The sequence below is a fragment of the Eretmochelys imbricata genome, chromosome 3, assembly GCF_965152235.1.
Source record: "Eretmochelys imbricata isolate rEreImb1 chromosome 3, rEreImb1.hap1, whole genome shotgun sequence".
Lineage (NCBI taxonomy): Eukaryota > Metazoa > Chordata > Testudines > Cheloniidae > Eretmochelys > Eretmochelys imbricata.
The window spans coordinates 138,776,196-138,799,395 of NC_135574.1; the positions used below are offsets into that span (position 1 = coordinate 138,776,196).

Below are 23,200 nucleotides of genomic sequence, written 5' to 3' on the forward strand. Positions count from 1 at the left end.
GACCTGTGGCTGAAGTGCCGTCGAAGACCCGGAGTGCCGCCTGACCCGCCGTTGAAGACTCGGAGTGCCGCCGGGTGAGAAAAACTTTAAAAGGCGCCACTGCTTCTTGATGGGAGAGCGCTGCCCCGCTCCCCCCAGCTACGCTAGTACCTCTGAGGTATAATAGTTGATGCCAACAGATCACAGCAAGGAATATAAAACTTCCTGCTTCAGGGGTTAAACCAATCTCAAAATATTAGGGATTAGGATGAGATTTTTTGTGAGGGCAGATTGTGCCACAGCTGCCTACTTTGATTTTTCAGCTTCCTCTGAATCATGTGGTGCTGGCCAGTGTTGGAGACAGGACACTGGACTAGATAGTCCATAGCTCTGATCCAGTAGCTCAATTCCTGTCTAATGCAATGTGTTGTGCAGTTGCTCTTGCTGTTAATTTCATTTGGATGTTTGCGATGTGTTAATGTCTCAGTTCAAGTATGTTTGTGCCGGTATTAATGTATGGTGCAAACAGTGTAATACAAAGGGGAAGAAGAATGATCCTGGGTGTTCTTCCAGGGACTTCCTATGTCATGTTGAACAAGTATCCCCCTCCATAAAATGGGCATAAGAATACTTACAGTGGTTGCCATCTAAAAAGTCAGCACTCGCCAGGATTTATCACGAGTATTCCCTCCCACTTCATCCTTGGTCCCTAAAACAGGAAACTACTCTGGGGTCTCAGGTATAGTTAATGCAGTCTTTAATAGTGACCATAGGTCTTACCTCAGAGGGATGCTGAGGTCTTTGGATGGAAGGCACCATAAGAATGGCAAATGTTATAATGTGTAACTCTAATAAAATGCATTGAGTTTACAACAATGTACAATGTCATTTTCTGTACATAACTCATTTGTTTAAAACATTTCACTATCAGATGTCATGTCCTTCTTAGTAAAAGTCTTATTTATGCTTCCTTTAGAATTTACCACTGGGTGAAGAAATGAAGTGCTTTGATGTGTTAAAAGTAGAAGGATACAGCTTGATAGCTACTGGAAATGCACATGGTGCAATAATCTTGTGGGATTTTGAATCTGCTACTGTCAGATACTTGTAAGTAATACTTTGGTAACACACATGGCAATATCCTGGACAATTCCTACGGAATTAAGTTAAACCTTATTGATTTAAGTTTAAGTATTTTGGGCTACACTGTATTGAAAATACAAATGTTAATGTACTATTGTATATAAAGAGTCCAGCAATGCCCCCTCTGCATCAAGGTCTAGTAATTTTGAGCCTTCTGGCTTCAGGGCTTTTCTCATCTAGAGTCCCCATATCAGGGGTAAGCTTTCTGCCTCCTGCCCTACCTAGGAGTTGTTTGGGAACCACCCTCTCCACCAGTTCCCAATGCAGAGTCCAGAAGCTGATAGCAAAGTTCTGCACCCAGAAGTGCAATGCACCCAGAAGTGCAATGCTTCTGTATCCTACCAGTCCCCTCTTGGCATTTAAAAACAAGGCATTAAACAACTGAAATCAAAGATAAAGCCTCAGACCTGAGTTCCGTGAGCTCCTTCTCTGTGGGTTTGGTGAAGTCAAGACCAGCAGAGGCCTCAGGCGTTAGGACATCCTGTAGTCCTGTTTCCCAGGATCTGAGAATGTACAACAATTCACTTCCACTGTTTACCCTCCTACTGACCTGGTCTGCTTTCCTTTTGAGCTCTTCCTCCAAGCCATGCATGCTTTGCACCTTCTCAACCCCTTCCTTACTGGTGTGGTGTTTGTATATGCCATCACACCACGCAAAGAAGTAGAGAGGGAGGCCAGGCAGTCACCTTCTCATGAGCTTGGACTCATGAGCTTGGACAAAGCCAGCTGGCTGCCCTTTGAAGATGATAGAAGTGGAGCAGTAGAAAGCCCTCTCATCTCCAGATGACATGGTAAAGGAAGACTACACTTTTTTGCATGAAGGTGACACGTGTGGATGGACATGAGTGGGCAGATGGTGGGAATGGTTGGAACTCCCCCTTTCCTCCCCCCTCCCCCACTTCTTCTGGAGGAGAATCCTTTACTGAATTCCTCCAGACATCAGTGGTTTGGCTTTGAAGAAAGAGAAGGTTTGGAGAGGACTGCTACAGTACTGATCATCACTACTTTGCCAATATCTAGCTGTATTAGGAGAGCTCTTCTTCCTTTCATCTGAGTGGCTGCTGGTCTACTTTCTGACCTTCATGCTGGTTCCAAGAGCTACTAATATGGTGCTTGTTTCAGATTCCATATTTGTTTTCCCTTCCCCTGTCTTTTGGTGGTGCTCCTCTTGATCCTCACAGTTTGTCTTTTAAATATTTCTCATTTTTTGTGCCCAAGTTTGACAAAGAGAAATCCCTTCAAAACACCTTCTTCCCTAATTAACTGCTCCAAAAACTTGTCATTAAAAATACCACTGTTATCACTCCTAAAGCCTCCAGAAACTCTGAAGTTATTGGGGGGGAGGGGAGAAACCCCAAGACCCTGAGAGTTCCCTCAATCAATGTTGTTCTATGCCTTCCCATATCTTGCCCACCAGGGACTGGCAGGATGGTCTAGTGATCTCTGTATGGTCCCAACTTTCTAGCAGCCCAAATCTGATCTCCCCCTAAGAATTGTCACATGCCACTGAACAGTTTTGCCTAGCTCTAGTAAATTCATTTAATAAGCCTGTAAGTAATTACCTTGAAAACTACATTCTGGCTTTGAAGAAGCTATTAGAACTGGGCACATTTATTAACGTGAAAAACATTCTGAATAAAAAATGGGATTTTGGTGATGTTTTTTATCTTCATCAGTTTCTCTTTTGGACAAAATGTTAACACTAAAACTTCAACAAAATTTTATATTTTTCAAAAAATTTGGTTTTGAAATTGTGGGTGAAATTCCACTTTTCCTCCCTTAACTCTTTTCCCAAAAAGGGGTGAGGGAGAAACGAAAGGGGAATAAAAGATTTAACTACAGGTCTGCTTCTCCCTCCCCTTGCATAAGGGGAGAGCTGTTAGTGTGGCTGCATGGAAGAGAGAGGAAGGGGAAATGTTGGATGAAGATAGGGCATTGTACCCATGATTCACATGACTGGACTGAATGCAAAGATTATGGCAATTTTCTGCTTCAGTTAATGTATTTTTCTTTGTCTTAAATGCTGAGTCTTGGGAGAAGGCCTGGCTGACTGCAAGATTTTTTTTTTTTTCCACTGAGCCATTCCATCAGCTTCCAGGCTCTCAGTTCAGTTCCTGGTGGGGATGCTTACAATGGCACAGCATACACTAAGCCTGCTCCATGGGTTTAAAAAAAAAAGTGCAATCTTTTCTAAAGATGTCAAGCCAGCATAATTCATAACAATCAATTGACTTTGCAAAATTATATGTGACTACTTATATCTAACCTAAACCCCAGGAAACAAAAATTGTTTAATTCTTAAGCGGTTATGCATTTCAGTCTATAATCTTACCTAAGAACAACGCACTGTAATAAACATAATAGGTGTTGAAGTGTGTGACAAATCTTGTACAAACCTCTTTATTTCCAGGGATAAAACTTATCAGGCTTGTCAAGACGCTACCGGTCAAGTATCTGGAGTCAATGCTGTGCTATTCCTGTTCCGGAGTGATTTCTCTTCCAGGTAACTGAATGGCATGCACTGCATTATGAATTTTGCTCTGTTAAACTGGCATAATTTTTCCACCACTCTTTTACCCCAGGATAACCTAGAGCTGAACTGAGCTGGATTAACTGGGTTTGATTAATCCAGTTAGAAACCCAAGTAGGTGCTTAGCTTTCCCATTCCTTCCTCAGTGTCTCCTTACATGTGAGATGCCCCTCCCCTTCCTCATTCAAAAGCCTCCTAAGCCTCACTTCTGCTCCATAAGAAGTTAATATAACAAATCTATTTAAAACCCCAAATTGCCCCCTCTTCTGAGTTTTTTGCAGTGGCTCTTCCCTTCTTTTAAGCTGTTTTGTAGACTGTAAGCTGTTTGGAGCAGAGGCTGTTTTTTATTGTTGTGATTTGTACAACCCTCAAGTCCATAGTCAGCTCTTAATAAACAATAGTAGTGGCAGGCCAGTATTCCTCAAAAATTAACGTATGCAGGACAGATGCTCAGTCACAAAGCCCATATGTCTAGAGCGGAGGGTTGAGCATGTGTGCGTTTTCACAAGCGCGCAATTTCCAATGTATGTTCATAGGCACCTGGCAGCCTTAAGGACTTAATTTGGATTAAATACTTATACAGTATTAAGGATTTAAGCAATTAAGCAGCTTTATGCCCCCTTGAATCTGTAGGGTGGTTTGTGGTCTTGTCATTTTAAATCCTTAAAGCATCTTACAGACTTACTACACCTAAATGTGCCATAACCATTTAATAGATGTTAATCAGCCTTTCAATCTTAAACAATAACTTTTGGCCCTTTTTTTTCAAAGAAACCCAGGTAAATGAAATTAAATGCAGTGATTAGGTTTCACAGTTTGCATTTTTTTTATGTCAGGAAATATTCTGACTATTGAAAGGTGAGGCTCTTGCAATGACATTGAATCATACATGTTTTGCATAGGTTGTATTTTCTATTATTGTTTCTGATTACATGGAAGCTTATTATTATTACACACACAAAAATACATTAAAAGAACATTTGCTAAACTTGCAAAGTGAAGCGCTCAAAGGCTAGGAAATGCCAGAATTAAGGAGGCACTCTTGCACATATGTGTTATGTAGTCTTTAATTACATGATCACATACCTACTTGTTCCATGGGATCCCTGCCTCATTCAGTTCACAGGATGAATGGATGGATTCACTATTTTGCTATATGCCCATTGTTCAAAGTGTGGCCCGAGGCCTTATTTATTGCACACTATCAAACCCTGCTCTGAAGACAAGATTATTAATTTCCTCATGGATTTTTCTGTAGTGATCATAACTGCTTCAGACATTCATTTATTTTCATAACATTCCTGTGAAATAACAGGGTATTATTATTCCTATTTTCTGGATGGATAATTGATATACAGAAATATTAAGGTCAAAAGTATCCACTAATTTTGGGTGTTCAATTTGAGACAACTAGCATCTGATTTTTTAGAGTCCTTAGCATTGTTCTGTTCAAAGGACAGCTCCCATATTGATTTCGGCTGCAACTGTGTGCACTCAGCACTTCTGCAAATCAGGCCCAAACTGGGCATCCAGAAAATTAGGAATACACAATTATTGACCACCTGTGAAATGTTCAACTCAAGTGACTTGCCCAGCATCACACAGGAACTCTATGGCACAGGCAGGGATAGAATCCAATTCTCTAGGGCAGCATTTAACTGCCTTAACCGTGAGACCCTTCTTTCTCTTTCTTGCAGTTCCCTGCCTCATTTGCTACACACCTTCTGACTTCTGCCACAGTCTCCTTCATTACACAACCCTGATTCCCTCCCAAGACAAGTCCCCCCGTTGCACTGAATGAAGCAGGAGTGTTGTGGGGGAAAAAATAGCATGTGATCATTTAATTAATGGCTGTATCAATGCATAAGCTCAGGGAAGCTGAACTAAGGTTGCACAGGCAACCTCATATTTAATTTTTGAGTGCTTCTTTTGCAACCTGAACAATGTTCTTTTAATGGTGTGTGTGTGTGTGTGTGTGAGAGAGAGAGAGAGAGAGAGATTTCCTAGGTTATTAAAAAGGGAAATCTGAGAAAGAGAAATTCCGTCATGGAGCATCAGAGTGACACCTGTGTGTGTGATATGCAGGGTTGGAGCCTTTAGATCCACAGCACATATCTTTGCCACTTGCACTAATGAAGTAACTGATAACAGTAGTAGGTTGTCATCCTCTGTGTGGATCCTCACTAGAGGGGGATGGGACATTTTGCCAGTGGGTTTCATAGATATTTGCTGACAGCAGAGGCATAGTGAGACTCAGAATCTTAGGTTCCATTCCAGGCTATGGAGTGGAGTGTGTGCTGGTGAGCACAGATTCATCTGCCTGTTCCCCACAAGTGTAACCCTTTTACCCTGTCCCCTCCAACCTCTCTTCTCCCAGTCTTCTCTTCCCCATCCCTGACATCTCATCCCAATTGCTTTGCCCAGCAACTCCTAGTTTCACCCCTCTGCTCTCCTTATCTCAGTCCTACTCTCCTCCCCATTCCCAGTGTCCACACCTAATCACTTTTAGTTCCAATTTCTTGCCCAGGCATTCTCTGTTCATACCCTTCCTAGCTTCCCAATCTGTCTCTTCCTCTGCCCACATTCCCCATTCAGACTAGCTCCCAGTCTGCTTGCCTAGCCAGCTCCAGTCTCCCTCCCAGGAGGCTCTTGTCCTCTTTGCTTTCGACTCAGGCAGCTTCCTCCTTCATGATGTTTACGGCAAGCAGGGAGGGTCATTGAGAGCACAGGGGAGAGGCTCTCAGTTCAGGTACTCAGCCCAGAGTCGTCATAGCAGAGAAATTCCTGCTCAGGCCAGGTATATGCTTGTGCTATTTGTGCACCATCACTGGGAGATACCACTGTAGTGCTCGTAATTCAAAAAAGTGCAGGGAGCGATTAGGGCCATGGCTTTGCCCACTTGCCTTCACCCCTAGACATGCTGATGAAGCTGAGCCAATATGGGCAGAGGCCGATTATCATTTTGTGGGGCCTCTGGGCCAGAGCAAGTGGGGGCCCCTACCCCACATCTTCCGCCTGCATTCTCCCCTGTGCTTCCTCCCTGGTGCTCCTGCCGGAGACCAGGGTAGGAGTGTGGGGGCTTGCCCTGCTTCCCAGTAAGAGCACCAGGTGGGCGGAGTGGGTTGGGGCACAACAACGTCCATTTTTCCGGGGGCCCCTAGTTGGCCAGGGCCCTGTTGGCCCAGTGGCTAATCCACCACTGAATACAGGAGAAGGACAAGCTCCCCCAATGGAAAGGGTGTATCAGTGACCATTGCTATGGGAGGTGTCTCCAGCAGTCATGGACCTGCCATGATGGACAATGCCTCCAGGAGATAATGGCCATCTTTCATCATCATCTCCCTACTGCACACTCTTAGCCTGTAATGTCACTTGAATGTAATTTTATGCATTTAATACAAAGCTAAGTGGATCAAACATCATATACAAACAAACTGGAACAGACAATTAGGACCTCTCCCTCCTTTACTTAAAAATCAATAAAGAGAAAATTTAGTTCACTGCAATCTCTCGGACCTTCATGCAGTTCCATAGGATGGAAATCGGTGCAGATTCTGGCTTGGTATGTGTTTCAGATCTTTGCAGATCTTGCTCACATATTTATGTCACTTTCTAAAATTTTTGAAAACTTAGTCTACCTAGTGGAGACACTACTTTTTTTTTCTTCTTCAATAGCACTGGCTAATATTAACTGTAGATCTCTAACATAATCTCCGAGAATGTCAGTAGTCACCCATATTTTATTATGTGCCATCAGCCATATCTCTGGATTTTTTTCCTTAGTCACTCCTCCTCCACCACTTCATCCCTTGTAAGTGATATGACTGCCACACAGGATGCAGAAGGCAGCCACTTGAGTCTAAACAAGGTATGTTGGCTGTTTGGTTTCCACTTCATCCAAGCTAAATTTCTATATAGCAGATTAAAACAAAACAAAAACAGAGAAGCCAGTGGTTTGACAAGATCAGTGTTCTGCCATGCAGAGGCCCCATGCTCCCCAGAAGTCTGATTCATTTTGCTTCCCAGACTAGAGGGCAAGCACAGCACAAAGATGGAAATGAAGATGGGGTTTGGGAGTGTGCGCCATTCAGCAGCTTGCTGCTGGTACATGAGGTGACTGATATCAAAGGTCTTGTACAATGCATATCACCAGCATCTCCTGCTTTAAGGGGGAACGGCACAGGGCACAAAATGAGGACATTGGGATTCTCTAGAATGAAATGTGAACATTGAAGTCACATCTGTATTGTAGGAAAACTAACATGGGTGCCATGAATAACTCTGGCATATTTAAAGTACTTCCTTGTAAGGGCTGAAGCAATATTTCTGAAATCTACCATGTAGATTTCAGTATATAGATAGGAGTATTTTCATTAGAACTAACCTGGTGATTCTGTGGTAGTTTTGTCCTGCCCTTCCTGCCAGAAGAATAGTGGCAGAGCTGCAGAGCCTGGAAGGAAGAGGTGCAATGTGGAAGAAAGTTAGGAGAAATTCTCAGATGGGGACTCAGAAATTTTTAAAAATGTGCTACTGTCTCATAATTTTCCTCAGGCTCTGTTTTTCTCAACACAGTGTATACATTTTTAAATTCCCAAATTGGCATATGCATAATTTTGATCCGCACACTTGAGTGAAGCCATTGAGGTACTAAAAATAGAGAAATGGCAACAGGTTGTGGTTGTCAAATGTGTCCCAAGGAGTTAGCACGTGAAGATACACAGGCCAGTACATATTTACAAGACTGAGGAGGCTTGTCGTCTTCATCTATAACCCCTGAAGCACCCTGTGCTTCCTAGTCTCCCTCCTGACTTATTGAAATCTTCCACTCTGTCCTACAGATCCTGCCTAACAACTGGGCCCACCCCACAATAGCCCTTGGAGACCCTTCAGTGGGTTCACATCTCTATACAGTAGAACCCCAGAATTACAGACACTTCAGAAATGGCCGTTGTTCGTAACTCTGAAATGTTCGTAACTGAACAAAATGTTATGGTTGCTCTTTCAAAAGTTTACAACTGAACATTGACTTAATACAGCTTTGAAACTCTACTATGAAGAAGAAAAATGTTGCTTTCCCTTTATTTTTATTTTTTTTAGTAGTTTAACACAGTACTGTACTTTATTTACTTTTTTTTCTTTGGTCTCTGATTCTGTGTAATTGTGTACTTCCAGTTCCAAATGAGGTGTGTGGTTGACTATCAGTTCATAACTCTGGTGTTTATAACTCTGAGGTTCTACTGTAGTTGATAGACTGACCCATATAGATAGACATGGAATGAAGGTTGGAGGCAACCCACGTGTCCAACACCTCCCAACCATGTGGTTGAGGCCATGTGAAAGTACTGATTTTAGAGTGAAAAGCCACACACATAATTCCAACAGGACTTTGTATTAGGAGTGGGGTTAAAATACAGTTGAAAGCAGTGCTTGAGAGAAGCAGCAGACAGAATTTGACTGAAGTCTTCAAAAAGAGGCGTTTGTTTGCTGAAATGGGGCTACATGTGGGTAAGCTTTGCAACTTTGCTATTTTACCCATTTTTGCTCAAGGCAATGACAAGACCTAGTGAGGAGATCTGCAAAGGCACCTAACTCCCATTCATTTGTGCTTTTGGAAAATCACCCCCATGGATTTATATTCTGAGTGTGTGTGTCTATTCATTATCCCAGAAAGGAATTAACTTAGTCTAGACTCTTCTTGAAAGCTGAGACAATATAAGTGAGAAGTTCCACATAAGCCTCTGAGGGAATTAGTTCATTCCTTAAATAATGACAGTCTAGAGAACTGTTTCTCCGGGCATGTCAAGGTCTAGTACTGTGTGTATGCTCTTCTGCTTTCAATTTTCTGGCTCAATTTCTGTTTTATAAATCTTGTTTTTAGGAAGATGTAAACAATGGAGAGTCTCCAGCAACAGTAGGTATGGAATGTGTTGCTTTTTATACTCGCAGATTTCTTGGGTCGTTGGGGAGGATAGGGTGTTTTAAACCTGGGGGAAGAAAAGCCCATTTTTCAAACTGTCTACCTGTTGTCAGAGAGGCTTTAAGAAGATGTTTGAAGGTATCAGCTAAAGCGTATAGAAATCCCAGCTGCTCATCCACCTGTGAGGGATAGCTCAGTGGTTTGCGCATTGGCCTGATATACCCAGGGTTGTGAGCTCAATCGTTGAGGGGGCCATTTAGGGATCTGGGGTAAAAACTGGGGATTGGTCCTGCTTTGAGCGGGAGGTTGGACTAGATGACCTCCTGAGGTCCCTCCCAACCCTGATATTCTATGATTGTGTGGGGTTCTGTAGGGATCTGTTTCATCAGTGTGCATGGAAGGCAGCTGGGGCAGATAATGAGAGACTGTGGTCCTGAAATATCAGCGGCATGCTGATGACACAACTAGGAGTCTTTACTTGAATCTGGACAGCAAATTGTGTTCCCCAGTGGCAGGCCAAGCATGGGATTGCAGCAGCATCCAAATAGAATGGAATTGACACTGAAACCGGAATTTGGCTACAGTCACTATTGATGGTCCTGCCAGACGGGTGTCCCTGTCAACAGAACGGACACTGAATTATTTCACATAGGCCACTGGTGACAGTACCCACATGGGTCAGGTTTGAGCTAGTGACCTAGAGGTAAAAGCAAACGGACCCTTAAAATAAATATCTTGGTTCACGCACATATCTTTAGAAATAGAGAACAAAGAAGGAAATATAGAAGGCCAAATTGTCAAGTGCTTAGGAGACAGACAGGCTTTGCATAGGGATTGTTGGTAGTTTTGAGAAGGATGGAATTCTCTCCCTGCAGAATATCAGCACCGCTCCCTGGGCTACATCTGCAGCCTCAGGGCTGAGCTAGTAGCCACTGCCACAACCCTGAACTTTTACTCCCTGGAAGACTCTGACCAGTGAATCTGCACTTTTGCAGGTCCCCGGTCATATCCCTGCCCTGCCCCCACAGTTAGAGATGCAGCAGAACATTGCTGTGAGGCACACAAGGGGAGCACGGACCCTCTATGCCGCCTCTCTGAAATCTGCCCCCATGTTGTGAAAAGGGCTCTTCGCACCTGTACAGGAATGGTGTGGTTTGGCACAGGACGTGTCATGAGAATACTTCCTAAACAATGTGTCTCCAAGTTCTCACCATGGCTCCTTGCTAGTATTTATGAAATATTTTCAAAGGGGCTTTTGTTTTATAATGAAGTTTTCTTTTGTCAAAGTTAATGTTTTTCTTAGCATTGTTCCATTGCTTTGTGTTCAAAGAAAGAACTGTAAGAACTATGGCAAGAAGATAATGGGGTCAATTATATTCCAGAAGGGGAAGAGACAACCAACGAGAAGGACGTGGAACCCTCTGACACCAAAAAATCAGCCTCTGGCTTCTCCAGAAATGTAGCTGGACATACATGCTCACCAATACTGGCCTCTGCCCATGAAAATGGCTGTGTCTATCTATGGACTATTGGGGTAACGTATTTGATTGTATGTTTGGATGGGGTTGGGGGTGAAAGAAGAAAATGCTCCACATCTTCAGCATCCTGCTCTCACCTAACATATGAAGTAATAGGAGTTTTTTTTCCCACTGATCATTATTTCTATGAACACAATTTAGTGCTGCTTTAACAGCTGTAGCAAAGGGAAGGGGGAAGGGGAACAGGAGGAAAATCATGGCTTAAAATAATTCTAGTGACAACTGTCTGAAAAGGTATGTAACTCCCTTGGGGTCCATTCTTTATCTACGTCCTCTGCCTTCTGAGACTGTGATGGGCAAGGCAGAGTCTGCTGCTCCAATTATAAGAGGAATTCTGGTCTGTTAACTGACTTATTCTTTGAAAAATAATGTAGCAATATTGGGCTGTGCACCTGTATAAATGAGTAGAGGGTCAGGTATGACTTGCACATTGTGCAATCAGGTTGATGTCGATATGGGTTATAAGACAGGGAAGAGTTTGATTCTAGGTGGATAAATTAAGATATATTATAAAAAGGTTTTAGGGACTTCAGCGGTTTTATTTAACTGTGATATTGAACCCCCCAGGTATAATAAAGCAGCTCAATGTATGTTGTTGGTATAAAATCTGACTAATATGGTTTGCTATTTACTTAATGCATGAAAAATCAAAGCAACAGAAAACATTGCATCACGTGAACATGATAAAATTTCTGTTGCTTTGATTTTTTTGTGGATAAAGTCTGCTTTCCTCTATACTTTGTTTGTTTTAGGGAGATTTACTGAGAGAAGTTTTGCCCTTCACAAAGCATCCTGCAATTCCTCTGACTGCTCTGTGCACCGATATCACTTCTAAAATGCTTTTAGCGGCCACCAAGGGTAAGTGGTCTCAGTCACTTGCTTCTCAGTCACAGTTCTCCTGACTCTTTGTAGTGGCTGAAAAAGGTTATTGTAAAAACATGCTGGGAATGTGGCAATGAAGGGCCAAAGCAAAACTGCATTAAAAATCGAGGAAAGGGGAGTCTATGGGAGTAAAGAATACAGGTTAAAGCCAGAAGCTAACAACACTGCCAGTACAGAGGCTACTTGCAAGAGCAGTGTGTTATATTTTCTTTACACAAAGAACTCCCATATACTTACCATCTAAATTCCCTCATTTTAGACTAAGGGCAAAGATTAAGAATAAGCAAAAGTCCCACTTTCTCCATAACCGGCTGCTGCAAATAAAAGCAAATTGGCGGCTGTTGTTGCACACAGACAGTTAGTTCATGGACAGTGAAAAGTTCAGTATACAACAATGACCTGTGTTTCATAAATAACACAGCAATGTGAGGGGAAAAAGCGTTACTGATGCTTCTGCCAGCAGCCCTTTCTCTGATCGTTAATTTAATGTTTAGTGAACCTCAAAAGGTTGAAGGTGGCTTTCATTTGGCAAAACATGCAAAAGTTTGGTTGCTTATCTGAAGCTTATCTAAACCTCTTTAAACTTTGTGACTCTTTGTGTCTTCAAACTTGGCCTGAAAAATCTTCTTTGTCTCCATCTATCTCATGAGACATCAGGTACTTACATTTCGGTTCCTGCTGGAAATCCCATGAGAACAGAGTTTCTTACAGTAATTCCACACTTCCTGCTCTGCTGCTGGGCAGAAGTGAGATGGAAAAAGCTTTTCCAGACCTTTCAAACGTAACAATGGTTTGAGGTTGACACCAAGGGTACATCTGCATTGCAACAGGGGTATGAATGGGGTAGCTTGTGTGGTCATGGCCACCCTAGCTGTACACTAGCTAGCTCGCTAAAAATAGATGTGAAGACTCCATGGCGTGGGCTTCAGCACTAGCCATGCAAACAAATGCACCCAGGGAGGTCAGGTGGGTTTGTGCAACTCATGCTGAAGTCCACGCCCATGGCATCCTTTTATTTTTGCTGAGCCAGCTAGAGTACAGCTGGCATGGGTATGTCTACATGAGCTGCAGATCATACTCCTGGTTGCAGTGTAGACATACCCTAAAAATGGACAGAGGTTAAAGGGAAAGCTTTCTCTCCAATCAGCTATCCCATATTGCACAGGACGGCAAGGAGTTTTTTTTTACTGCTCACGGAGGAGTATTCCATGCTAGTGTCATAGCCCTTTCTCCTACATTTGAGGCTTCCCCTTTTGGCCGCCTGCTTGCATATTACTGGCTGCAGATTCTAAGTGGCTGCAAGAGGTTTTCCTACTAGTTCTGCTCTGTGTGTGTCCTGCACACCCCTCCCTTCTCCCCACTGCTGACACCCATTGCTATATTGCCTGGATAGCGTCTGTTAGCCCAACTGCTGCTATCTCCTCCTCCTCCCCTCTCATCCTTTCCCTACTAGGGCTGCCCACATTTCTCTCTGCCCAAGTGTACAGTTCTAGAGACTAGGTCTGCCAAAGGTGGCTATTGGAATTACCCAGAAGCCTCCTACTGGGAGAGCAACAAAGGGAAGATTTCAATGGTGATGGAGGAACTGTAACATGGGAAGAAAACTGCAGCAAAGAGCAGTGGAGGGACACAATATCAAGGTAAATGTTCCCATTTCAGTGGTCAGTCTCCCTCCTCTTGGACTGTGTATCCCACATGAGCACACTAGAAAGGCATGAATTATTTTCTTTTGCATTATGCATGTGATTGATCAAACTCTGTCCAGTTTGTCATTTTAAAATGAAAAACGTCACCCCTCTGAAACTCCCTCATGTTTGGTCTATGCAGTAGGTAACTCTGCTTAGTAGGTCACTGTTTTTGTGTGTTTGTAATTATTTAAAATTCTTAGATGCTTTTAACAAACAGTTAAATCTATGCTGTTAATATGACATTCTTCATAAATAGGCTGGAGATCAGTATTCCATTGTAACATATGGACTAACATTTTCTCCTTTGTTTGCTAATGAAATAGTTAAGTGACATTTACATTATCCTAAAAACTAACTTTCAATGCCCAGACCCTTGGCTTCCTTCTACCTTGTCCTTAGCCAGGTCCTTATCCCTCAGGGGGGAGGGATAGCTCAGTGGTTTGAGCATTGGCCTGTTAAACCCAGGGTTGTGAGTTCAATCCTTGAGAGGGCCATTTAGGGATCTGGGGCAAAAATTGGGGCTTGGTCCTACTTTGAGCAGCAGGTTGGACTAGATGACCTCCTGAGGTCCCTTCCAACCCTGATCTTAACTTGGTAGCATATCTAGCAACAGAAGGCACTTATAAAGAAGTTTAAACCTCTTTTGAAATGATTCTGTTTTTTGTTTTTTTTAAAACACAGAGGGGCATATTATGCACTGGAATACTGGCTCATTCCTGGAAGATCCACAGGATGAAAATAAGGTGAGAATGAAAAATCATTTTTCCACCCAAATAATTTACCATTCACATATGACAGGTAGAGAAAAATGGAATTCACTATCCTGAGATAAGTTCAGTCCACTTTCTTCCCAGGGCCGGCCCACAACATTTTGGCACCTGAGGTGGGGAGCTCAAATGATATCCCCATGTCCCCTCGCTTGGGCCAAAACTTTGAAAGGTCTCAATTCTGCCTTCTTCCTGTTCTGCTCCTCTCATGGTACTGCTCTGCTACCTACCCCAACAAAGGAGAACTAACAACTTAAAATGCCTTGTTCAAAAATTTGAAGTAACACTTAACTTTCAAACGCCTGAACAGCAAATGTAACTTTTCTTGTCTGCATAGTAAACACTGGCATTTTTATCTGTTTGAATAATCAAAGTGATGCTTTCCGTGCCTTCTTGGTTGCAAAGATTTGAACTGCTTCCTGCTGAAGGTCCACAGTCTGGGCCAGCTCATGCTCTATTGAGATGGTTGCAAGGCCGACCAGCCTCTCCTGTGTCACTGTGGAGCGTAGATGTGTTTTTATTAACTTCAGCTTGGAGAAGCTGTGTTCTCCACTGGCAATTGTTACAGGAAGTGTTAGAAGTATGCACAGAGCAACAAAAGCATTTGGAAAAAGGGTGGTCATCTTATTTGTGCACATATATTCCAGAACAGCCTTTGGAGTTGATCCTGCTGAAATGTATCTTGAAAGGGCTTTCAGTTCATCACCTAAATCACTCTCATCAATATCATGCATGTCCTCATGTGTCAACCCTGTCTCTAGTGCCCTGCATTGCTGGTCCCAAATGTACTGCTGTGTTCCTTGAGCTGCATGAAACGTTCTTCCACTGACTGCATTGCACAATCTAGCACCTGGTTAAAGAATTCTATTTTGAATTGCTGTTTGGGGTCTCCTATGGGATTATCCCGTGCCTCTTAATCAAAATGTCATCTTCTTCGGTGACTCTTGTATTCTTGAATGGGTGGGAAAATAGCTTCAGTGTGAGGTTCCTCTGCCAGTGCACTCTTCAGAACGTTTTGAAATCCCTCATCTGACTGGTAAGAGTGTAGGTATGACTTTGCTTTGTCCAGTTGTTCCATTGCTCCAGATATATCAAGGTCAACACCTTGGAGTCTCTCTTTCAAAGAGCATGTCATGCCACGACACTAAGCCACAGAGAAAATTTGAAGTTATGTACGTTTCTGGTGATTCCATTTCCCTCTGCCACTGTTCTCCCACAAACAGTTCCTGTCATAGCATTATCCTCCATAATGGCAATTATGGCATCATCTATCTTCCCAATTTGGTGTTTGATAGGCTTTATTGCCTCCACTCAACTTTCCTATCGTGTGACACTCGGTAGTTTCAGTGTCAGAGAGGATGTTCCCAGACGTTGCTTCAAAATTTGCCATTGATGAGTTGATGCAGAGAAAAATACAAAGATGCTTTGAATTACATTAAAAAATTCAGCAGCCTCACTAGAAACTGATGCTGCATCACTGACCACCAAGTTCAATGAACGAGAACTGCATGGGACAAAAAAAGCTTGAGGGTTTAACTCTTGGATCCGTGTCTGCACTCCTCTGTTCTTTCCTCTCTTGTTGGCACCATTATTGTAGCCCTGACCTCTCACGTCAGCTATCGCAATGCCCGTATCTTGCAGCTTTTTAAGAAGCACACTTGTCATACCAGCTCCTGTAGTATCATCAGTGTCAATAAATTCTAGAAAATGCTGACAGTCACCATTATAGGGACATTTTCCCTAGGTTCTGTTGTTGTTACAAAATGCACCATTAAAGTCATTTGTTTCGTATGGATGATGTCTGGTGTGCAGTCCAGAATAACAGAGTAATACCTGGCCGACTTCAGATCTGCCACAATCTTCTGTTTGACTGTTGTTGCCAGTAACTGTATCATCTCATTTTGAATTGTTTTTCCAAGGTAGTGATGTGTGTACATTTCTTGGGTGGTCACTCTTCTTAGATGCTCCTGGGAGTACAGCATCGAACTCAGCCATCAGCTCCACAATTTTAAGGAAGTTTCCATTGTTTGGCACATACAGCTGATCTGAAGTGACACGCAGTGCTAGGTTTTGGGTAGCAGGCATTCTCACAATGGCAATGAGCCTTTTCAGAACATTTTGCCAGTAAAGAGACTCTGATGCAATCTTCTCTTGATGCTGATCATCTATGGTGGCCTTTAACCTTAGTCTCATCTCAAGCTCTTTCCACCTATGGAATGCTCTCTGGTGATTTGCTGCCTTTTCATGGCATGCCAGATTTCTAGACAGATTTTTCCAGTCCTTGGTTCCTGTAGAACGCAGTGTGGCTGGAACATTGGACTGGATGAGTTTGCAACAAAAAAAGTCTGCAGCATTCTTGGTTTCTGAGTACATAAGCCATGGCCTCTCCACTTTGTCACCATTGGAGATTTCAGGCCAGTAATGTGTTGGATGGAAACTTCTATTTTCATTGTCTTTGGGGAACATGAAATTTTGCACTTGCTGTGGCCCATGCAGTACAAGGAAGTCCCTCAGGCTACTGCTCAGGTGGGTCCACAGTCCTGGATCATCTTGACTTAAGGAACTAAACTCAGCAGAAGCTGTTTCTTGCACCTCCACCACACTCTTCTCTGATCTACACTTTTCTTCAGGAATGTGCATGGTTACATCCATTTGAGATGGAGATATGGATACTGCAGTAGCTGCCAGGTCACCTGCACTCTGACTAACTGGAAGATCAGGCATCTCCTCACTGCTCACATCCTCACTGGGACCGGAAGGCTCACTTGTGAACATCTGTGTCTATGTATCTCAGGAGAGCTCCTTCCTGCTTAGATAGAAAAGCTTCCTTTGCTTTCTTTCTTTTTCTGAATGCTGCCCTAGAGGGGCGTTTTCTTCTTTCACTCATGACTGCTGTTCTGTGCCAGGTATAGTGGCTCTTAACACTCAGAAAGGGACAAATAAGCAGGCTGGTAGCAGGTCCTGAGTGAGGGAAGATATCAGCGTCTTAAGGGCTAACTGGCTCCTACTACTTCAGTTGACTGCCTGTTCTCCTCAAGTGGGTTCAGGGAAGCAGCAGGAAACAGGAAGCTCCCTGAGAAGCTGGTGTTAATCAGTCCAGGCTCCTGCGGGTACTAGAGAGGTACATAAGAAGCTCCTCCTCTCTCTCTCTCCCTGCAGCTCCTGCTGCTTTCTGTTATTCCCTCTCACCTTTTCTCCTACCTGCCTGTAATGTCTCTTGTGCCCTCCTTCCTCAAGCACAGCACTCCAGCATCTCTGTGCATCTAGAGCAGAGAGCATACATATGCACCAGCAGCAGACACAATTTTCTACACTCTGGGTCCTAGTGGTGCCCCCACCACAGTCTGGCACCTGAGGCGGCCGCCTCAGTTCGCCTCATAGTAAGGCCAGCCCTGTTTCTTCCTATCTACAAAGAGTAAGTCTATCCTTTTGGTCTGAATTGTCCATTTCAGACTGCAGACAACATGAAGAACAAAAGTAAAATGTCCCTGGCATAACTCCATTGTGTTCAGTGGAGTTACACTAGGGATGAATTTAGCCTCGTGTCTTCATGCACACTGCCTTCAGCCTGTTTTAAGGGCTATCATAACCCCACTTCTTTTGGGTCTGATGACAGCTTGCTTCTGTCATAAATATAAAGGGAAGATCCCTCCTGGCCAGAGGAAAAAACCTTTCACCTGTAAAGGATTAAGAAGCTAGGATAACCTCGCTGGCACCTGACCAAAATGACCAATGAGGAGGCAAAATACTTTCAAAAGCTGGGAGGAGGGAGAAAAACAAAGGATCTGTGTCTGTCTGTGTGATGCTTTTGCCGGGGACAGAACAGGAATGGAGTCTTAGAATTTAGTAAGTAATCTATCTAGATATGTGTTAGATTATGATTTCTTTAAATGGCTGAGAAAATAGCTGTGCTGAATAGAATGAATATTCCTGTTTTTGTGTCTTTTTGTAACTTAAGGTTTTGCCTAGAGGGATTCTCTATGTTTTGAATCTAATTACCCTGTAAGGTATTCACCATCCTGATTTTACAGAGGTGATTCTTTTTACTGTTTCTTCTATTAAAATGTTTCTTTTCAAGAACTGAAAGTTTTTTTCATTGTTCTAAGATCCAAGGGTTTGGGTCTGTGGTCACCAATGCAAATTGGTGAGGATTTTTACCAAACCTTCCCCAGGAAGTGGGGTGCAAGGGTTGGGAGGATTTGGGGGGGAAAGACGTTTCCAAACAATGTTTTCCCAATACACCCAGATAAACATTTGGTGGTGGCAGTGGAAGTCCAAAGGCAAAGGGTCAAATAGTTTGTACCTTGGAGAAGTTTTAACCTAAGCTGGTAAAAGTAAGCTTAGGAGGTTTTCATGCAGGTCCCCACATCTGTATCCTAGAGTTCAGAGTGGGGAAGAAACCTTGACAGCTTCATAAGGACACTGTATTGGTAACAATGTTAGAGTGCATAGCAGACTGAAATGTGGCCAGCGATGGGTTTTGTTTTGTTTTGCTTTCCTCCCCTCAGCAAATAAAGCAGCAGCTCTACTGGCGAGCTCATTCCACCAAAGTGGTCAGCCTATTCTATGAGGAGGAGAAAAACCTGGTAGTGACGGCCTCTGTGGATGGTTCTGTCAGGTACAGACATGGCAAACATTTGTTATTGATTTTAACCTATGGAGTCTCTTTTCCCAGAGCTCCCCTTTTTGCCTGACTTTTGTCTAGCTCAGAACTGAAATAATTTTAGGTATCTGTTTTGGTGAGGAAAAAATCAGTTCTGCATGTGCACAGCTTAGCTTTACACATAATACATCCACTCTTCCCTCCCCCCGCCCCCGCAGAAGTCTCAGATACTTTTTGTTTGTTTGTTTGAACCCCACCAGTCTCTCGAAATGTCCAGAGATGGACAGTCAAGTTTTTCTACCAATTGTGTGAAACTGAGCACATAAAGGCCCTATCATTCTAGAAATGAGCTCTTTTTTGGATCCCATTTTAACTTTGTGCAGGTTCTTGTCAAATTAGTATGCCAGGTTATTTTGCCCCATATGTGATATCTTGAAGATTAAATCATAGCAATTTCCTGGCTAAATAAAAATGTTTTATAGCCCATTATGCAATTTGCTCTTAACAAAAAAGTAAACTTCAAGTTTTTGAAACAAATTAACAAATCCAGGAAATTTGACGTCTAAAAGTCGTTTGGTGGCAGCATCTCTTTACAGAGACACTTGAGGTTGTTTTGAAGTGCCTTAACTCTTCATTTCCAAACTTTCACATTTTTAGATTTAATTTTAGCCTTGGTGCTGAATGTCTTGGTTTTTAATTATTATTTTTTATAATTATAATATTCTTCTAAGGTTTTTCTAGCCTTAATTTACTTTCTTTGCTATTTACACTCAATCTTAACTCTGATATTGTCTTGTAACTAGTCTACTACACTGGTAAGGGGTTATTAAATTACATAATATTGTTCTAAAGGCACTTCACTTTCTTTCAGTTTCTAAATTTACCCACCTTTTCCATCTCTCCTTCTGCACCTCTAGGCTCTGGCACGCACCAAATGGACACTATGTTGGTTACTTCGGACAGCGCAGGGTGTTTGAATTATCTGAATCCAGTGATTTGATTTTGCCCTGTGATGTTAATGAATTTCCCATTATAATCAAAGAAGACAGCAAGTACATGGAAAAGAAGCAGAAGTTTGAATATCCTCTAATACTGGACAGGAAGAAGTAAGCTCACAAACATTTATTTACATGTGCATTAGGGACTATTAACAAACACATCACACTTTTAGAAAACCTTTCATCTGAGGATGTGTATTTTGCAAACAAGTTTTACAATACTCCGTGAGTTAGACTGTATCCCCATTATACAGAGGAGTAAACTAAGGCACAGTGGTTAAGTGACTTACTCAAAGTCATATAGCAAGCGGCAGAGCCAGGACTGGAACCCTGGAATTCTAACTACTAATTCTCTGCTGTGATAATTAGATAATCACTAAAGTTAATCAGAATGTATGTATTTAATGAACAGTCTTGTTAAGTTTGGGAAATTGTTTCCCTCTTACCCCCACAAGGTGACTGAACCTTCTAAAAACAAATAGTTTCAAGATAAAACTTTTTCTTACCTGATCTCAACATAAAGATGAAGCCTTCTAAAAGTTAAAGCAAAACTAGCTTAATTGTTGAGGAATGGGGGTGTAGAATAAAAATGCATTTTTCTTGTATTTTCTGGTGTGTGCTCATAATTCAAAGCTGAGAGCTTCAAAGTTGGCATGAATGTTATGTAACCACTGGTGAGGGATGGGTTACAGGTTCCTGTCTGTGGCAATCCACAGAGGATGTGAATATGTCTCAGCCCAGCTTCAGTGATTTAGCTCAAACTGCAGCAGCTCATACTTTTAGCTCTGGTTCAATCCACAGTGTGTTGGCTGAAATAGTGACCGTTGCATGTGCAGAAATCAAATACTGAAGCTAGAAGTTTGAAAGTTGGCCCAAATGTAGCCTTTGGCAAGGAAGGAAAGCAGTTCAAGTTGGACAAAAGTTGCTTAGACTTCTGAAGTGATGAACACTTAAACTATATGTCTGGCGCACAGTACAGCATCCTATTCACTTTTTAGGTTACCTTTTTGCCAAAGCCTTTTTGGGAATGCTTCAGTATTAATGACCATAATCATTTAGGCTTTGTCTACACTAGCATTTTTTGTCATTAAAACTTTTTTTGGTTGGTCAGGGGTGTGGAAAAAACACCTCCTTGACCGACACAAGTTTCACTGACAAAAGCGTTGGTGTGCAGAGTGCTATGTTGACAGGAAACGCTCTCTTGCTGATATAGCTAACGTCACTTGTTGGGGATGGTTTTAATTATGCCGGCAGTGGAGCTCTCTCCTGCCGGCAAAGAGCAGCCACCAGGGAGACCTTACAGTGGCACCGCTGTAGCGGTACAGCTATGCTGCTGTAAGGTCCGAAGTGTAGGGCTGTATCCTGCTAATACTTACCAGTAAGAACAATTCTTCCCAGGGTGAATGGTCCTACTGAAGTCAGTTCAGTAACTCATGAATAAAGAACTATGCCTGGCAATGTTGACAGGATTGGGCCCTTAGGCGGTGTTGAATACAGGGCACAAGCTCAAGTCAATTGACCCAGGCTCTAAGACTTGGTGGCTGCAGGTTTTTGTTTGCAGTGTGGACCTGCTGTGCTAGATGAGGCTAGAGTGGCCAGTTGATATAACACCATGTAGACAGAGTACACTGCAGTAATTAGATTGGTGTGAATTAACTGTTACAAGTAAACTATTACATGGCTAACATATTTTTGTTTGCAAATATTTCTCCCAAAGACTATATTTTTGGCAAATTTTTCCCTATTTGTAATAGCTGAAATAGCTTGTGGGTCACTTAATCCATATGTATTATTTCTGCTTCCTTATTGAATAATTACTCTTCCTCATTCATTATGCTGTTTTAAAAGTTTCAAATAATGAATCGAGATAACGGTATCCATACAAGGAATAGATGTTTCTCAAATGTTCATACACATAAAAAGGGTCCAAATGTGATTGAACCGAGCAGACTATCCGAATTCAAATAAACATTTGCAAACACTTGGCCAGATTCCCAGCTGGTGAAAGTAGCCAGGGCTTCATTGACTTGCTGAAGAATTTCAGTGAGTAGCGTTCTATGTAAATTTGTCTCAACTCTTCTCAACAGTGGAATGACAGGATATATAGATCCTTAGCTAGTATAAATCAACATGACCGCATTAATTGTAAATGGGGCTAAGTTGATATACTAGTTGAGGATCTAGCCCTACATGTTTTCTCCTTATAACTTGTGCTGAGGCCCACGTAGTCTGGCAACCAGTTGAATCAGCAGAAAAGCTCTGCAATGCCGTGCTGTGATGGGGTGTACAAACCCCACACTGGGCAACAAGGGGTTAAGGGATTATTTGGGGCTCAGCCAGGCCCTGCCCCACCACACCTGCAGCAAATGCTCCATCTGCTGGAGGAATTAAAAGGAAGGGAACTAGCTCATTTGGGTGGCAGGGCTGGAGGTGAGCAGACCTGTAGCCCACAGCTCCAGCAGAGCAAAGGGAAACCCAAGACTCTGACACAGCTGCCCAAAGGGTCCCTCCCTGAGACAACTAGAGAGGGAAGTATCCTGTGGACCTTGGACTTTGGTAACGTCCTTTACTTATTGTGGTTTGGGTTTCCTCACCAGGGAAAAGCCTTGGACTAAGCTGACCCAATGGGGGTGGAGAAGAGGAAGAGGCCCAGGGAGGACAGCCTTAAGCAGCCTTGGTTGCCAGACTACTGGTAGCCCAAAGGGCCCTGGGTCGGAACCCAGTGGAGTCAGAGAGCCTGGGCTCCCCTCCCCACAACCCCCTTGGCAGTCAGGAGTTGTAGCTGTGACTGCTAGGCCATGCACCCAAGAGAGGACCATTACACATGCCTAGAACCTGGCATACTGTCACTATGTTCTAGATGGAAAATAATGTTGAGTCATTATGATACAGTGTATTGGAGCTTAGTCTTGATAACTGCTGATCCATACATAAACATACCAGCCTGAAGATGGTGCAAACATAGTGAAAGAAAATGAATCCCACCTGGATTGGTGAAGTGTTAAGTAACATCTCATGACATTTATCAAGCATCTACATTAAATTTCATTCTGCAAAGATATAGAATGAATTATAATTCAAATTGTATTTCTAAGCTAATTAAGTGCGTGATACGGTACGCTGCCCTCTTTTTTTATAGACATCAGGTTTTTTTC

General features: G+C 42.7%; 1 protein-coding gene across 1 annotated transcript in view; it reads left to right on the forward strand.

Moving 5' to 3' along the window:
* WDR64 (WD repeat domain 64) overlaps window positions 1-23,200 on the forward strand; it is a 136,417-nt gene that overhangs the window by 107,112 nt on the left and 6,105 nt on the right. Inside the window, exons 16-24 of the mRNA XM_077812175.1 lie at window positions 956-1,086; window positions 3,533-3,625; window positions 7,436-7,520; window positions 9,531-9,567; window positions 10,952-11,103; window positions 11,860-11,965; window positions 14,359-14,420; window positions 18,953-19,062; window positions 19,965-20,153. Coding sequence (XP_077668301.1) covers window positions 956-1,086; window positions 3,533-3,625; window positions 7,436-7,520; window positions 9,531-9,567; window positions 10,952-11,103; window positions 11,860-11,965; window positions 14,359-14,420; window positions 18,953-19,062; window positions 19,965-20,153 — 965 coding nt within the window. The remainder of the gene's footprint in view (window positions 1-955; window positions 1,087-3,532; window positions 3,626-7,435; window positions 7,521-9,530; window positions 9,568-10,951; window positions 11,104-11,859; window positions 11,966-14,358; window positions 14,421-18,952; window positions 19,063-19,964; window positions 20,154-23,200) is intronic.